This window comes from Coregonus lavaretus, assembly GCF_964263955.1.
Source record: "Coregonus lavaretus genome assembly, contig: HAP1_SCAFFOLD_3590, whole genome shotgun sequence".
Lineage (NCBI taxonomy): Eukaryota > Metazoa > Chordata > Actinopteri > Salmoniformes > Salmonidae > Coregonus > Coregonus lavaretus.
The window spans coordinates 20,551-39,470 of NW_028165864.1; the positions used below are offsets into that span (position 1 = coordinate 20,551).

Here is an 18,920-nt window from a genome sequence, read left to right on the forward strand (position 1 = left end):
AAATAAACCCTTGCTCCCCAGAACAATGTCATAAATCGATAGAATGAATGCGTCAATCTAGTTGACATCGGTCAAGTTTTCTGTCATCTCTGCTTTATTTGCGGAGCAAACGTTTAGGGACCGGGGAGAACAAGCAAAAGGCCTAACAACAACAACAAAAAACAAGAACGATTTTCTGTGCAAAATGTCCAAATGCCATCAGTTTTCCCGGTTGTAATTAAATATAAAGCTGTGAAAATGACCCAACATGTTGCTGATAAGATTTCAGTTAGGCTTGGATGCATATTTTATGTGCTTGAAAAACGATCAGCTTTTATGATGCTGATAAAGATAGCACCTCTACAGACAGTAAGTAATTCTCTCAAGATGCTTAAAGAAATAAATCATATTTCTCCACTTGTTGCCAAGTCAAAATGTAGCCTACATTTGGTAGCCTATATCATTTTACTGCAAGAAATGCTTAATTCTGCAGGAGTTAATATTAAGGCTATGTGAGAGGTTATAGACCTACAGTCAGTGTCCAGATTTCAGTTTCCATTTAACCCATCTGAACAGTAGTCTTCTAAGTTCCCTTGACATGACATGCCTATTTGAAGTCCCGGTCTTGTGACTGTCGAATTTGTATAGTGCCTCACAATCATCACACATAACATAGCCGGAAATGCTATCATCCTCTTTTACCTTTCCCAAAAACTACTTTTCTGGCTCTCCCTTCTATTTATTTTCAACCCTCCATTTCGCAGCTTTACTCTTACTGAATTAAACGTCGACATTGTCCTTTTTGCCTCGATGTACGTTCACCTTTTCAGCCCGTTCCCAAACGCATTTGGCTATTGGCATGTGGGCTATTTGTCGCGCCTACAGTTAAGCCCTAAAGTTTAGGCTTACGCACTAATGCCAGATAGCCTAAAATAAAAACCTCATGTAGCCTAAATATATAAATTGGACAAGAATTATACATTTATGGATATTTTAAGGTATTGTCTTATCTTTATTCAACCTACACGCCACCCACCAGCCCTTCATCCACACAATGTTGCATGACCCTAAACCCGCCCACCGTGCGGATATAACCGCGAGGATTACGGGTTATGAGTCAAACCGGGCATCACTAGGGTGTAGGCCTGTGTGTGTGTGTATCGGAGGGGTTGGGTAAAAAAAGCAGAAGAAACATTTCCATTTCAATGGACTAATAAAAGTACCTCTCATATTTTGCGTTGTTGTGCACGCAATGGTGGGTGCCACTAACGAAATCACCAATGAACTGAAGTCACCTCTTTAACCAGCCAATGCAATAGGAAGTAGGCCTATCTTTCAATTATCTACGAAAAACAACTAGGCTATGTATCAAGTGTTACTTATTACAATAGTAGTCTCCATGTAGTCGGTCTCCATTTATTTCCAAACATATGAATTCTGCTTAAAGGTCCTGACCTTTATGGCACAGGTGCGTGTTGCTCTTATCCTTTAACTTCAAACAAGGTCACTGGTTCAAGTCCCTACACCCTCAAATTAAGTTTTACATGGCTTACCTGTGTGGCCCCTTCCCTTGTGGGATCCTCCATGGATGGGTTACAGGCTATAAGATCACATGATGATAGACCTTTTTTTATGAACGTTGACATGGCATCTGTTTTGCAGGGAGGAACCAGAAAACCAGACTACTGGAATGCTTTGCATTTTGGTTGTTATTAGTGAAACAAAATAAATCACCTGCCCGATGGGGCAACCACAGAGCAGGCTCAATTTGCGCACATCCATAATAACTTGAACAACGCGTTAGGAGTTAACCTGTAAACCAATAGTTAATCTTCTCCAAGAGTGCAAAAACAACAAAGTCAAAGTAATAAAAGAGATAGAGGCTTCAAGGTCTGCACTAAAGCGTCACATAACGAGCTTTGGAGCTCATATTCGACTTGGAAATGGAAACCATATCAACATTCGCTAAGAAACTTTGGTGTGTCAAGAAACAACTTATTCTTTTCCTCACTCCACTTATTCTTCTCCCGTTACTTTTTGGTCTACCGGAAAAGGTACGTGCTTATTGGAAGATACACAGGTATTGTTACTGTGACCATTTATTCCTCTAACTCACAAGAATAAATAGTTTAAACTTTTAAGTTATACCTAAACCAAATTGCTGAACCATATCAAATTGTCATGAACTACTAACTGAAAGTCAGGTAGCCTACTTGCTAAATACAGTATTGCCGCATAGCCTAAAACTGATATGATCATTAATATCCACACCTGCCTTTAAATTCGAACACCCTTTAACCCCACATCTGTTGGACTTCACTGAAATTAGAATCAGGATCATAAGAAGTGTCCCACGTGATTAAAACCTACAATTCTATCATTTGGATCTGTTTTAGGTTGATAAAGTTATTCCAGCGTATAGGACATGCCCCATACACATTACATTTTAATCATTTAGCAGACACTCTTATCCAGAGCAACTTACAGGAGCAATTAGGGTTAAGTGCCTTGCTCAAGGGCACATCGACAGATTTTTCACCTAGTCGGCTCAGGGATTAGAACCAGCGAGCTTTCGGTTACTGGCACAACGCTCTTAACCACTAAGCTACCTGCCACTCCGTTATATATCTAAAACAACAATCCTTACATCCATAACTTGACTTAACTTCATTCCCCCCTCTTAATCATAACCATAGCCCAATCTGAGCCCTAACCCAATTTTTTATAACTTCAAAGACTTATTTATTTACAATTCCCCCCTAATTTTGCAAATCCAGTCACAGAAAAAAAGTACATTCCTTGTACATTTATCTTTCCACAGCATGATACAAACATTAATTAAATAGATCACCTTTGTAAATGCCACAGTTGGCTTTTACTCTTGAGTGTTCACCAACATGTTTCTGTTACGTTTTTCAGGAGGGGAAATGTCTGTACGTGGTGCTGCTAATGGCTGTGTTCTGGTGCACAGAGACACTTCCCTTAGCTGTCACTGCCATGCTACCCGTTTGCCTCTTTCCAACAATGGGAATTCTTCCATCCAAGAAAGTCTGCCCTCAATACTTCCTCGATACCAATTTTCTCTTTCTCAGTGGTCTTGTGATGGCATCAGCTATTGAGGAATGGGGTCTGCATCGCAGAATAGCTCTGAAAGTTCTTAAGATTGTTGGAGTCAAACCAGCCTGGTGAGAAGTCTATATCACTATATACAACAGTAATAAATTAATCATAATTGATATTTTGGGATTCTTTTCCATTATTTAATATGAATGCCCTGCATATGGCAAAATATAGGCTACATAATCATATTATCAGAAATATGAATTGTATTGATGTGCCTCTCTACTTACTCCTGGCCCATGTGTCCATCTCTTTGTGCAGGTTGATTTTGGGAATGATGATCACCTCTGCCTTCCTGTCCATGTGGCTCAGCAACACCGCAACAACGGCCATGATGCTTCCCATTGCTAACGCCATCCTGGAGAGTCTCTTTGGAGACCTGGCCATTCTGAAGGAGAACTGTAAGGTGAAAGATGAGACAGGGGGTGAGTTGCTGTGTAGGGTTTCTCCAACTGTCCCACATACATCAAGTGAAAAGATTAAGAATATAAAGTAACCAAGCCAGGACAAATTTGGTCTATCGACACTGTAGGGTACATATAATGCAAATTGCTGTAGTGCTTACAAAAACAAACATACTATACTTCAATTTTCTAAAGCTAAGAGTGATGTTTCCACACTAAAACTGTAATATGTAACTGAGGGTGTGAACTTTTTTACAACTAACTGTTCCATCACATTGCCTTCAGTCACGACATGTCAATATTCAAATGATAATTGATTGATTATATTAGCCGCCTTTCAAGTCATACATTAAATATGACAAAGGCCTACAGGCAACCTACTTAGAAAACTGTAACTCACAGGCTTTGATGACAAAGAAATGTTTAAATATCTCTGTTATAGCTTGTCTCATTCATTCCATAGCTATGGATACTGTAGCATCACAGTAATTGGTTCATGGGAAACGTGTTGATTCTCAGTAGAGGCAGTTACACTTAGATGACCCCCTAAATCGCCTTCAAATTGGTCTTCAATATGGAATTGTTATGATGTCTAAGCCTGTCCTTAAAAAATATATATTTTGTCATTTGTCACTGCAGAGTAAACAATGGAGAGAATAACTCTAACACAACCTGTTCACTTCAACATCCATCAGGTCAAAGACAAGTAAAGCTGCATGCACTGCCCTCTGAAAAACAGATATTGTCTATAGACGGGTAAGAAAGCAAACATAAACAAACTTGAAGCTCTCATGTTGTTAGAATAGGATTCATTGTTATCGTGTAGCTATTTACTAATGTTGGTATAATTATACCTTAAGATCTGATCGGATGGAGCGGTCAGATGGGAGGACTGGAGAGGAGATCAGGACAGAGTCCGAGTACCAGATGAAGGTGTGGAAAGGCTTCCTGATCTGTATCCCGTACGCTGCCAGTATCGGAGGGACTGCCACCCTGACAGGCACTGCACCAAACCTCATCCTCATTGGACAACTTAAGAGGTACCCAAGTTGAAGACTTGACTGATCTCACTTTTTCCTACTGCATCTGAACATACCCTCTCATAGACCTCACAGGCCCATCAGAGAGAGCAATAAAGGTCTGTAAGGTGAGACGGTCTCTCTGAGGAGGTCTAGTAGAGGGTTTTGTACAGCGTACAAACTTTTAACCATTATGAAAAGAGATGAGATAAGTGACACAAGTACTGGGATGTTTCAGATGTTGTAGAACTTCAGACGTCACGCTTAAAGGCCTGGTAGGATTTAACTGGCAAATAGCTGCGTACGAAGAACATGTTACATTTAGACCATAAAATACGATTTTTTTCATGTTTGCTGTACTGTTTTTTGACAGTTAATTCTTTGTGTTCTAGTTACTTCCCAGAGTGCGACTTGATCAATTTTGGCTCTTGGTTTGCATTCGCATTTCCTCTCATGGTGTTTTTCCTCATCTTGGGATGGCTATGGATTTCTTTCCTCTACGGGGGCTTGAATACACGGTATGATGGTGAAATCATATCTAAGTGTAATATAAAAATGTGACCATAGATGATGACATGTGGCAGTCTGTGGTAGAGTTATAGGATTCTTTACTGTACACTTTTTGAAGTAATATGGAATAATACATTCTCCTACCTGTCAGATATTTCCACATTATTTTCATACTGTTTGTTGTGTTCAGGTTGTGTGTGAAGAAACAGGACGAAAGAGCACAAGCAGAGGCGAAGGCTGAGGCCGTTATTGATGAAGACTACAGAAAACTAGGCCCCATAAAGTAAGGACTCTAACATATCTCTACACTAAATCACAGGCAACATGCTCTAATCTTAAATCATGCCCTACACCAGGGGTGGCCAATTCTGGTTCAAAAGGGCCACATTGTTCACATGTTATAGATTGTTTATTTGAATCAGTGTGTTAATGCTGGGATGGAACAAAAGCCTGCTACAGCCCTCCATGACTAAAGATGACTACCCCTGTTCTTGACCCTCTGGACTATATGTCAGTGGTAATGTAGAACAGACAATAATTTCCTATCTTCCATTTTAGTTTTGCAGAAGGAGCCATTGCATTCTTTTTCATTTTGTTTGCCGTTCTCCTGTTCACAAGAGATCCCAAATTTGTAACTGGATGGTCCACGTTTTTCAACAAAGGGTAAGAGAGACAAGCTGACAATCCACTGCCCGTTACCTAGGAAATGTCTGTATAATTCACTGGAGGCATGAGGAAACCAGCTGCTTCATGACTTCCTCTTCTCTGACTCTCTTCCTCCTTCAGGTATGTTTCAGATGCGACCACTGGAATGATCATTGTGTCAATCCTATTCTTCTTCCCTTCCCAAAAGCCCTCTCTCAGCTGGTGGTTTGATTCTAGAGGTCAGTACCAGAAAGGATATGTCCCAAATAATGAGAAATACGTTTTTAGAATATGTAGATGGAAAATACCACTGCGTCAATCATACCGCCTTTCTGTACTGATATAGAGAAAACGGTATGTTTTCAAATCAAAAGATTAGATGGAGTGAAGCAGCTGTATACATACACTGTAGATCATGGTTTTTAAACTCACATTATTATTCAATCATGCCTCGACAGACATAAATTACAGAAACATTGACAACTATAAAGGCAGAATATTTTTTTTTGTCATTTCATAAATTCATTTCAGAAGTGCAGAACTTGTATTGGCTCTGTTGTATGGTACTGTAAATAACCTGAGGAATGTTAATGACGTAGATTAGTGAGTCTGAGCAGCGTCTCGTTGTGAGGTAAGACTGTCGCCCCTCTGTTCGTGCAAATATTATTAATCTAAAAAAAATGCGTTGCCACACTTTGGCTTGCTCTGTGTTCACCCACTGGTTTAACATAGCACACAACTTCTTATGCAACAGAAATACCAGGGTTTTCATGTTCTACCCTCATATATTTCCAGCAAGATTAGAATTTCTATATGTTTGGCATTGAGCTCTTTAATGTTCTTTATTAAAAACAATTTTGAGTAGGTATGTTAAGAATTAGCCTGTAAGCTATAAAAACAAAGAGAGTCGCACACTCCATATGTATAACCTCCCAGTAATTTATTGGGTAAAAAACCACCGACGTTTCGGCATCACTGTGCCTTCTTCAGACCCTGAAGTTTATTCCCCGTTAGTCAGCACCTCTACACTGAATAATGTTCTCTGGGTGTGCGCCAGCTCATGCTTTTTATTAGAATTAGCCTGTGAAATTATAGTTCCCTTTCAGTCAGTTCACTCGGTACAACAAAAGCGCGACTCCCCATAACGATGTTGTACCTCGTTCCCTTCCTTCAGGGAATAGTAGTTATATTCATAACTTCATGTTTTACAGCCCAAAATATTTAACTTATTGGTACCCGAGAGAGAAACAAAACCCCAACCAGACTTATTTTGTCCCCTAACCGTTACTTTGACCCCTAACCCCTAGCTTTATTGCCCCTTGCAGGTTAGATATTCTGATATTTCGGTGGTTGACCTGGATTTGTCTGGAGGGCTGAAGTTGATTTCATACCCTGTCATGTTTTCCACAGCACCAAATAATCCATATGTTCCTCTCCTATCATGGAAGAAAACACAGGAATGTGTCCCATGGAATATAATTCTGTTGCTGGGTGGAGGCTTTGCCATGGCCAAGGGGTGTGAGGTAAAACCATAGAATTTACATATAGAATCATTATGCTTTATGATCTCTATGGGGAAACCCCTTTAATGTTTAATGGTGCACACCATAGATATGAAATCCCTTTAACTCACATTCTCATTTGTGTAACTCTACATTCGAATAGCTGTTTGTTTGGTGATTTATATACTTTTTTGACCTATTTCTGCTACTACTGAGACAAGGGCTGTCTTGATGCTCTGTCCCTGTGGTGTAGGAGTCAGGACTGGCGGCGTGGATAGGAGCCTACCTCCAGCCTATTGCTCAGGTCCCTCCTGCTGTGGCTGTCATGTTTATCACAGCTTTCCTGGCCTGTTTCACAGAGTTCGCCAGCAACACCGCCACCATTATCATATTCCTGCCTGTCATCGCTGAACTGGTGAATTGTCATCTATGACATATGACCACAACATTCAACATTTAGTTAGATGTTTCCATTGTTAAGAATGAAGTACCCTGTGGGTATGAAGAGGACTAGTAGACACTCATTTTGTATATTGTGTGTAGTATTTTTGAACACCCTTGTGAACTACCATAAAGTCTTGAACTACACTGTATTACTAATTAATGGATTAGTATTCCCCATGGGAAAAGATAATGGGGAAGTTGATGCTCTCTACTCTCCCACAGCAATTGACTTTTTTACTGTTTGTGAACAGATCTGTCAGTGTAGCACCATGGCTGTTGGGTCTGTTGGACATTAACTACAGTGAGGGAAAAAAGTAGGTTTATTTTAACAGTGAGAGACAGAAAAACGCATGTCAAAAACGTTATCAATTGATTTGCATTTTAATGGGAAAGGGAAATAAGTATTTGACCCCTCTGCAAAACATGACTTAGTACTTGGTGGCAAAACCCTTGTTGGCAATCACAGAGGTCAGACGTTTCTTGTAGTTGGCCACCAGGTTTGCACACATCTCAGGAGGGATTTTGTCCCACTCCTCTTTGCAGATCTTATCCAAGTCATTAAGGTTTCGAGGCTGATGTTTGCCAACTCGAACCTTCAGCTCCCTCCACAGATGTTCTATGAGATTAAGGTCTGAAAACTGGCTAGGCCACTCCAGGACCTTAATGTGCTTCTTCTTGAGCCACTCCTTTGTTGCCTTGGCCGTGTGTTTTGGGTCATTGTCATGCTGGAATACCCATCCACGACCCATTTTCAATGCCCTGGCTGAGGGAAGGAGGTTCTCACCCAAGATTTGACAGTACATGGCCCCGTCCATCGTCCCTTTGATGCGGTGAAGTTGTCCTGTCCCCTTAGCAGAAAAACACCTCCAAAGCATAATGTTTCCACCTCCATGTTTGACGTGTGGTTGGTGTTCTTGGAGTCATAGGCAGCATTCCTCCTCCAAACATGGCGAGTTGAGTTGATGCCAAAGAGCTCCATTTTGGTCTCATCTGACCACAACACTTTCACCCAGTTCTCCTCTGAATCATTCAGATGTTCATTGGCAAACTTCAGACGGGCATGTATATGTGCTTTCTTGAGCAGGGGGACCTTGCGGGCGCTGCAGGATTTCAGTCCTTTATGGCGTAGTGTGATACCAATTGTTTTCTTGGTGACTATAGTCCCAGCTGCCTTGAGATCATTGACAAGATCCTCCCGTGTAGTTCTGGGCTGATTCCTCACCGTTCTCATGATCATTGCAACTCCACAAGGTGAGATCTTGCATGTAGCCCCAGGCCGAGGGAGATTGACAGTTATTTTGTGTTTCTTCCATTTGCGAATAATCGCACCAACTGTTGTCACCTTCTCACCAAGCTGCTTGGCGATGGTCTTGTAGCCCATTCCAGCCTTGTGTATGTCTACAATCTTGTCCCTGACATCCTTGGAGAGCTCTTTGGTCTTGGCCATGGTGGAGAGTTTGGAATCTGATTGATTGATTGCTTCTGTGGACAGGTGTATTTTATACAGGTAACAAACTGAGATTAGGAGCACTCCCTTTAAGAGTGTGCTCCTAATCTCAGCTCGTTACCTGTATAACAGACACCTGGGAGCCAGAAATCTTTCTGATTGAGAGGGGGTCAAATACTTATCTCCCTCATTAAAATGCAAATCAATTTATAACATTTCTGACATGCGTTTTTCTGGATTTTTTTGTTGTTATTCTGTCTCTCACTGTTCAAATAAACCTACCATTAAAATTATAGACTGATCATTTCTTTGTCAGTGGGCAAATGTACAAAATCAGCAGGGGATCAAATTATTTTTTTCCCCTCACTGTACAGTTATCAGTAACCAGTTGTCTTTGGCTGGCTGTACCAATGTCTTACAGTATTGTTAAATCTAAGCAATAGTATCACCCATCCAGTATCATCCAGTATCACCCTGACAAGTGCACCCAAGTTACTTATCTTCAGTGACATTTCTAAGCCAAATACATGACTAAGAATTTGGAATATTGTTGCCATTTATTGAATGCGATATGGATTCACACACTCTGCTCATTTGTGCAAAAAAACTGTTTCTAAGTATTAATATTCCCTATTAACACAATTTTTCAGCAAAATAATATCAATGAATGTGTTTGTCTCCTCTCTACAGGCTATGTTTGTCAAGGTGAACCCTCTTTACTTTATGATACCTGCGACAACAGGATGTTCATTTGCCTTCATGTTGCCAGTCTCCACCCCTCCCAACTCCATTGCCTTTGCATCTGGCCATCTTTTGGTGAAGGACATGGTAAGATCCTTACGCCAATATACTGTATGACCATATTTCAGACTGTTCTTAAACTTAAACATACTGTATCCTAGTAAATATATTATTTACATATGTTTGGTTTCTCTATTTCCAGGTGAAAACAGGCTTTGTGATGAACATTTTGGGCATTTTATCAGTTTCTCTGGCCATAAACACTTGGGGTCGTGCCATGTTCAGTTTGGAGACTTATCCAGACTGGGCTCGTCCAAGCAACATGTCCAGTACTGTCACAGATATACAGTTCCCCTCCGTCCCACCTTTCAACCTTACTAGTTTGTGATACACTGCATACCGTAGATCTGAAGCTTATCCAATACAAAGTATTACACTGTATTATATAGTAAATACTTGAGCAGCATTTCTGAATATGTACAAAAGTCAATAACTATAGACTTGTGGAGCATTAGTTGTTACTAAGTTATTTAGCCTATGGTGTGATGGCTATACTATGTTGCTAATGAACTGTACACTTCTAGATTTTCCCATTGCCTAATGTATACTGTATGAGTTTAGATTTTTTTTGTTCAGGATCTCCTTGTACTCTACGTCCTCTGTCATGTAGATTATACTAAGTTCTATCAGCTCATTTTCTTGCTTGTCACATGCCACGAACCCCTGGTCTCCCAGATGTGTCAACTGTTTTGTCTTGGTTTGTTTTAGGTCCTTGTGCCAAGTTTCCATTTGAAGATCATTTGTTTGGGCAGGGCAGGGGGCGACAGAATGGACAGTGGTTGGTCTGTCTGTTGTTACATTCTCTTCCACAGTTACACAACAAGTACTGTCGGAGATCGTTTTTGTCCAGACACCTGTGACATCTGTGTCATCGTTCTGTTGCTATGCTTGCTGAAATGACTTGCATCTTAGTGACCTCTGCTGGTCAGTGTGCCACTTTACGAGTGTCCGTCTCATTCCTCACTGTAACATTCCCTAGATAGTGTTTGTGATGATAATCCTTATTGATTAGGGTGTTAGCAGTTTGCTTGATGATAATAGACCCAATCCATTTCATCACAATGAACACTCATCCTCCAAGTCCACCACCTACTAGTAAATCATACTTGAACTCGATACTCCATTGATCTTTAGTTGTATAAACTGTGACTGTCTTGACGCACAACAGGAGTTTGTGAATTATTCATGAAAAATGCTTACCTAGTCCATGGGGTCACTGGCTGCACATGTTTTAACACATTGTAAGTTACACACAGAAGGTCATTTTTACTTTTCATCATGTCTTTTAAATCCAGAAATCATGATTTTCTGATCTTATTTTATTTTAAATAATCACTAGAAATGTAGTATGTAGGAAATTTAAATAACAATTTTCTACCATAGTTTGTATTTAGTGTAATACGTTTAGGTTTATCAATGCACATTTTGTAGCTTTGTTATTTTCTTAATACTACTGTTATTACCAAATAAAACTCAACAGCAAATGTGTTATTTACTTTTTTCATCTATCCATGGAATTGCTATATTTAGCTGATGTCAGTGAGCAGGCACCAACAGACACACTGTAATATATACAACAGAGCAACTAAAACCATGGGATAATATTCAGAAGGGGGCCATGCCACTATCATCCTTTTTAGTTTTAATCATTGACCCAGGTGACACAGCATAATATGTACTAAGGAGGCGGTCCTTTGGAAACTCGGCAGAACTCTGAAGTAGTTACTCAGTGTGAGAGAGGAAGGGTCATTGGGGGAGGCCCCAGTAAACGAGACAAACTACAACAGAACACAATAATACTTTGTTAGAAATGTAACACAGTACACACATTAAATAGAAGAACATGACATGTTGGAAAAGGAGCACAACATGTTGGAAAGGGAAGTTTGACAAGTCGTACCACAACATGAAACTGCTCAATCTTGATGCTGACTGTAATACAAAGGGAAATTAAAAAGCCCCAGCTAAACATTTTGTTTTGGAAAACTCTGACCCGTACAATTGCTCACATGCTCATAGTTTCCCAGATCATAACAATCCCTCCTCCTATTAGTCAGTAGTAGTATGACCTCCTCGATCTATAAATAGGATCCCACACTGCTCATATGAGTATAGCACCTTTTAACTCACCAATACTTCCCTAAATGATTAGTCACCAAGTATTGCATGTTTAACAACTATCATAATTTTCTGCTAATATTTTTCCTCAATAACGTGGTTCATGTGTTGATTTGTCATGCCTGTCAATATGAGTGAGTGTGTCAGCATGTGGGCATGAGCAAGAGCCCTTCTGTCCCCTTTGGAAACCATCTTACACATATCTATGTGGCAGTGACTGTGCATAATAAGTTCCTGTTTCAAACTTCATAGTTACCCCCATCAGACAACTTTGTAACTTCACATGAACTGTTACCAAGGAGAATGAAGTTCATTACTGAGTACATGGGCTTTGCCTTTTCATTGAGGTAGGTGTTCACTTTTCAGTCTTTTGAGTGAAAGAGACATTACGTTACTGGATTACGGACAGCTATGTATGAGATGATTTAAGGAATTCATGTTATGGTCAAATGTATATTATTTTCACAGTGAATTGTGCTAGGCCCTTCTTGTGAATTTAAGAAAGCTGGCTTATTAAAGTGTTAATTACACAATAATAAGCTATTCTGCTCTTGTATAATGTGGATATTAAAACAATACATGATGATAGTCAGAATAGTGTGTATTACAGTTTGATCACAATCACAGCATAGTTAGAATACAGTGCAATTCTAAAATGTGTAACATGTTTAGTCTATTCTACTAAGCCATTTACTTTAAGTTCGTATTCTTACCTTTAATTATTTATTATTGTTGTTGCATTGTCGAGAAGGAGCCTACAAGTAAGCAGTCTGTTGGATTGTGTATACCATGTGTATCCTGTACATACAACTAATAAAACTTGAATTCACACAATCATTGGTTTTCAGGCAAGAACCTTGGGGTGCCATAAAGACCACTCTACAGTATCTGTGGGATGTTTATTCAAAGCCGACCCTGGCTGCCAAGGAGGTTCTGACATTGCTTTCTATGTGTTTCATTATCGCCATGGTGACTGGTGGTCTCCTCTACCATTGGATGACAGAGATCTTGAGATATGACAGTGGTACTTCCAGCACTGCTGCCTGCATCTATACTGTGGCCATCCTTTTCCTCTCGTTCCTCTGTCATCCTCTCCGTTGTGTACTAACTATGATCCTGCCCACTCTGGGCACCAAACAGGGGCGCAAGTTGATCATCTCCACCTCTGTGATTGTGTTAGTGTTGAACATCATCCTTAACATAACCGTTAACATGGGAGTGGTGATGCACGTTTTAAAGTGCACCTCTGAAGGTTTTGCCCGCTCTCTTTTGAACTCATCTGAGCTGTTTCAAGAAGCAAAGAGAGATCTTGTTAGAGAGGCTATCAAAGTGAAACAGGAAGAACTGAATATTGTTAACAAATTGAGGAAATTTGATCATTTTACACACATTGATGTGTCAGAGGTCCAAAATAAGTTTGTTACTGTAAGCAAGCAGATTGAGAGTGACTTTTCACGTGCCAATAAACTGCTGGAGGAGTATAAACTTCTGTCAAACAGGATTCTGGCGGCCATCTTTGTAATCTACCTGATAGTTGAATCAGCCTACTACCTGAAGTCATATGTCATTTCAGTTAAGTTTGACAATGTTTACATCACAAGACAGTTACTGCAAAAAGCATCTGATGATGGAATCCAAATAGAACCAACTAACCTGAAAAAGATGGTTAATTCCACAAGTTGTAAAATAACAAACCAGGAATTTACCAGATGTCTTCCTCCCATAGTAGTGGTGACTTTGTATTTCATTGTTATCATCTTCATAATGGCTTTGGATCACATTGTGTACCATCTGGTTACAGTGAGTGGGCCTTGGTTGCTGGATGTTCCAGCTACAGCTGTCAGCATAGCTGTGAAATATAAGGTAGGTCAATATTGATACAGGACTTTTCTATATGAGGTCGGGCACATCACAGAACATAATGTGACATTATATCATGTGTAGCCTTGAGATCAATGATGATATGAAATTGAATAACACAGTGGACAAATGGTGACTGGATTCTCTTTTCTCTGACAGGTTCACCTGCGCTTTCCAGGCCTATGTATTATCCCAGCTATCTGTGGGGATACAGAACTGGCAAACTTCCACAAGCAGTATGACTGGACATTTAACCCAGAGGCATTACTCTGTGATGTAGAGCCCTCGGCACCAGACCTGAGAGTGAGGGTCTTACTGGGTCTACTCTGTCTGGTGAGCTACATCATGGTGTTACTGGAGGTCTACGCCAGACGCATCCGCAGAAAAGTGTCTGCATCCTTCTTCAAAAAGCAGGAGGAAAAGAGAATTAATTTCTTATTGAAGAAGATACAGGCGAAACAGGACACAAGAGAAAACAATATATTTTTCATTGAAGCTGTGAATGAGACCAGCGTTCACACAAACCAAAATGTAATTTGAAGCTTGACTTACTGTCATTATTTGTAGTTTAGGGAGACCTCTGCTGTAGATCTCAAGAACTGCTTTTAATGCTTTCACTGCTCCTCTTTTGAGTTATTGCCATTATAATAGTTTTGATTTATTTTAGATATTGAAAAAACCCTCCTCAGTCTCACCAGCTGTCAGCTGAGAGAATTTGTCGATTTGATTTTTCAATATTTCCAGATTAAACTGATTCTGTAACATACAAATGAAAAACATGGAATACATTTTTTTTAACTTCAAAGTGATACAAGCATGCTTATCCCTGTGTTAAAATACAACTGATGAATCCAGTGACAACATCCTACTTTCCATGAGCCAAAGGGCCTGTTGAGAACATTAGAGGGCATCCTGTTAGTGAGTCACAGTCATATGACCTTTCTCCTGGTCGTGGAGCACCCCTTTTACGCTACCACTGCCTCCTCTCAACAACACTCATGAAACCATGTTTCTAGGCTTAATGAAGAAATTAATACCATATAACAGACAATCACAAGCGTTTTCACTTAAGCTTTTATATTGTGAAAGGTTGATGCTTTTAAAGAATTGCATAAAAATGGCTTTGAGGGCCCTTTTAAAGTAAAATGAATGTTTACTCCATTTAAGGAACAGGACCGTTTATTACATTGTTTCTTACTGCAAGGGAGAACTCCACAATCAACAGACGAGAGTTGGTTTGATGTCTACATACAGTGGCTTGCGAAAGTATTTACCCTCCTTGGCATTTTTCCTATTTTGTTGCCTTACAACCTGGAATGAAAAATTGATTTTTTTGGGGTTTGCATTATTTGATTTACACAACATGCCTACCACTTTGAAGATGCAAAATAATTCTTTTTGTGAAACAAACAAGAAATAAGACATAAAAATAGAAAACTTGAAAACAGAAAACATTCCAAGACATATAAATATTTCCCCTTAAACCACCCGAGTGTTGCTTTAGCAGTATGCTTAGGGTCCTTGTCCTGCTGGAAGGTGAACCTCCGTCCCAGTCTCAAATCTCTGGAAGACTGAAACAGGTTTCTCTCAAGGATTTCCCTGTATTTAGCGCCATCCATCATTCCTTCAATTCTGACCAGTTTCCCAGTCCCTGCCGATGAAAAACATCCCCACAGCATGATGCTGCCACCACCATGCTTCACTGTGGGGATGGTGTTCTCGGGGTGATGAGAGGTGTTGGGTTTGCGCCAAACTTAGCATTTTCCTTGATGGCCAAAAAGCTCAATTTTTGTCTCATCTGATCAGAGTACCTTTTTCCATATGTGTGGGGAGTCTCCCACATGCCCTTTAGCGAACACCAAACGTGTTTGCTTATTCTTTGTTGCCTCTCTGATTAATGCCCTCCTTGCCTGGTCCGTGAGTTTTGGTGGGCGGCCCTCTCTTGGCAGGTTTGTTGTGGTGCCATATTCTTTCTATTTTTTTATAATGGATTTAATGGTGCTCTGTGGGATGTTCAAAGTTACTGATATTTTTTTATAAACCAACCCTGATCTGTACTTCTCCACAACTCTGTCCATGACCTGTTTGGAGAGCTTCTTGGTCTTCATGGTGCCGCTTGCTTGGTGGTGCCCCTTGCTTAGTGGTGTTGCAGACTCTGGGCCTTTCAGAACAGGTGTATACAGTGAGGGAAAAAAGTATTTGATCCCCTGCGGATTTTGTACGTTTGCCCACTGACAAAGACATGATCAGTCTATAATTTGAATGGTAGATTTATTAGACAGAAAGACAGAATAACAACAAAACAATCCATAAAAACGCATGTCAATAATGTTATAAATTGATTTGCATTTTAATGAGGGAAAAAAGTATTTGACCCCTTTGCAAAACATGACTTAGTAACCCTTGTTGGCAATCACAGAGGTCAGACATTTCTTGTAGTTGGCCACCAGGTTTGCACACATTTCAGGAGGGATTTTGTTCCACTCCTCTTTGCAGATCTTCTCCAAGTCATTAAGGTTTCGAACCTTCAGCTCCCTCCACAGATTTTCAACTCCTTTGTTGCCTTGACCGTGTGTTTTGGGTCATTGTCATGCTGGAATACCCATCCATGACCCATTTTCAATGCCCTGGCTGAGGGAAGGAGGTTCTCACCCAAAATTTGATGGTATATGGCCCCGTCCATCGTCCCTTTGATGCGGTGAAGTTGTCCTGTCCCCTTAGCAGAAAAATACCCCCAAAGCATAATGTTTCCACCTCCATGTTTGACGGTGGGGATGGTGTTCTTGGGGTCATAGGCAGCATTCCTCCTCCTCCAAACACGGCGAATTGAGTTGATGCCAAAGAGCTCGATTTTGGTCTCATCTGACCACAACACTTTCACCCAGTTCTCCTCTGAATCATTCAGATGTTCATTGGCAAACTTCAGATGGCCCTGTATATGTGCTTTCTTGAGCAGGGGGACCTTGCGGGCGCTGCAGGATTTCAGTCCTTCACGGCGTAGTGTGTTACCAATTGTTTTCTTGGTGACTATGGTCCCAGCTGCCTTGAGATCATTGACAAGATCCTCCCGTGTAGTTCTGGGCTGATTCCTCACCATTCTCATGATCATTGCAACTTCACGAGGTGAGATCTTGCATGGAGCACCAGGCCGAGGGAGATTGACAGTGCTTTTGTGTTTCTTCCATTTGCGAATAATCGCACAAACTGTTGTCACCTTCTCACCAAGCTGCTTGGCGATGGTCTTGTAGCCCATTCCAGCCTTGTGTAGGTCTACAATCTTGTCCCTGACATCCTTGGAGAGCTCTTTAGTCTTGGCCATGGTGGAGAGTTTGGAATCGGATTGATTGATTGCTTCTGTGGACAGGTGTCTTTTATACAGGTAACAAACTGAGATTAGGAGCACTCCCTTTAAGAGTGTGCTCCTAATCTCAGCTCGTTACCTGTATAAAAGACACCTGGGAGCCAGAAATCTTTCTGATTGAGAGGGGGTCAAATACTTATTTCCCTCATTAAAATACAAATCAATTTATAACATTTTTGACATGTGTTTTTCTGGATTTTGTTGTTGTTATTCTGTCTCTCAATGTTCAAATAAACCTACCATTAAAATTATAGACTGATCATTTCTTTGTCAGTGGGCAAACGTACAAAATCAGCAGGGTGTCAATATAAATAGTCCGGGTGGACATGCGATTAATTGTTCAGCAATCTTATGGCTTGGGGGTAGAAGCTGTTAAGGAGCCTTTTGGTCCTAGACTTGGTGCTCCAGTACCGCTTGCCGTGCGGTAGCAGAGAGAACAGTCTATGACTTGGGTGACTGGAGTTTTTGACAATTTTTTGACACTGCCTAGTATATAGGTCCTGGATGGCAATTAATTAGACTCAGATTAATGTTCAGAGGGCAAATATTGTGGCACATAGTCATGTCATGTGTGGACCTTCCGAATGTTATTACAAATTAATTAATACAATCATGCTTTAAAATGTGCATAAGAAGCTAAATTATTTAGTGTTTTGGTATTATTCTGTTTATTCTTTCTGGTCAATGATGGATTAGATTGTGTAAAACTCATTTTCCTATGACACCTAAAACTTAAAGTCTCTCTGAGAGCAAAAACGGTTTCTGTACCTCTGTGATTTATGTTGGAATACAAACACGTTTTTTGTCATACCTCAAAAATGCTTCAGCGTTTTTATGAGCACACTGCTTTCAACTCCCAGAAGGCATCAGAAGGCTATTTTGGCCAGTGTATTAATAGAATGTCTGTTCATCTATTTTTAATCCAGCCATTTTGTCCGTCTTAATTCTTCTTCATGTTTACCCCATAATTCAAGACTATGTGTCTAATATTTTATGCTTTGTTGCTGTGAGGCCTGGAACAAAATGTATAATTCATATAATTTCTCTTCACATAAATCTTTGGTTCTGTACCAAAATAAAAGGTTAATAAATTGTATAATATATTGCCTGTAACTTTATCTCTTGATTCTAATCCAAGCTATAAGATGCCATATAAATGTATCCTTTAAACTTTCTGTAGAAAAGTGGTGAAAATGTGTGCCAATTTACTGTTTTTTGTAAATGTTTTTGATTGCTAGTTCCAATAGTTTATATGTAAACACTCAACAAATATATATGGGTGTTCACTGAAGTCTACTGATTGCAGTGATATACAGTATAATATCCTATTCTGTTTTGTGTCAATTTTAAGAAATGTGACAGGAAACCTGCCCTTTACACATCACTTTAGGTCAAATCCCATAGGAATGCATTATGTGCAGCAGAGAGACAGGTAACCCTTTATGATGATACCTTTCAGTCTTTACACAAAGTGAGTAAACTACTCCATAAAGATGTGTAGCTATAGTGCCATTGCAGATTCAATACCTATTATACTCTAAAAGACCAGTTTTTGAAAATGAACACCAACCAGCTACATTAGTTCTAATTGGACAGGATTCACATGGCGATATCTTCATAAATAATTGGTACATACAGCCCATTATACAACAGGTGGTTCCAATCCTGAATGCTGATTGGTTAAAACCGCATTCCAGCCAGTTGCTATTC

General features: G+C 40.0%; 1 protein-coding gene and 1 pseudogene across 2 annotated transcripts; both read left to right on the top strand.

The window, feature by feature from the left end:
• Positions 1–1,922: 1,922 nt before the first annotated feature.
• Positions 1,923–10,199, top strand: LOC311115355 (Na(+)/dicarboxylate cotransporter 3-like; the record flags this gene model as incomplete). The annotated part of the gene is made up of 13 exons (XM_084190541.1): positions 1,923–2,033; positions 2,899–3,164; positions 3,361–3,524; positions 4,199–4,259; positions 4,364–4,543; positions 4,915–5,040; positions 5,223–5,315; positions 5,591–5,695; positions 5,819–5,916; positions 7,088–7,200; positions 7,433–7,594; positions 9,761–9,898; positions 10,014–10,199. The coding sequence occupies 13 exons, from the start codon at positions 1,923–1,925 to the stop codon at positions 10,197–10,199; spliced, it is 1,803 nt and encodes a 600-aa protein (XP_084046667.1).
• A 1,946-nt stretch (positions 10,200–12,145) lies between these two features.
• On the top strand, positions 12,146–14,389 carry LOC311115354 (osteoclast stimulatory transmembrane protein-like; annotated as a pseudogene). Its single transcript has 3 exons — positions 12,146–12,336; positions 12,838–13,852; positions 14,009–14,389. The product of its transcript is annotated as an osteoclast stimulatory transmembrane protein-like (transcript).
• The last annotated feature ends 4,531 nt before the right edge of the window (positions 14,390–18,920 follow it).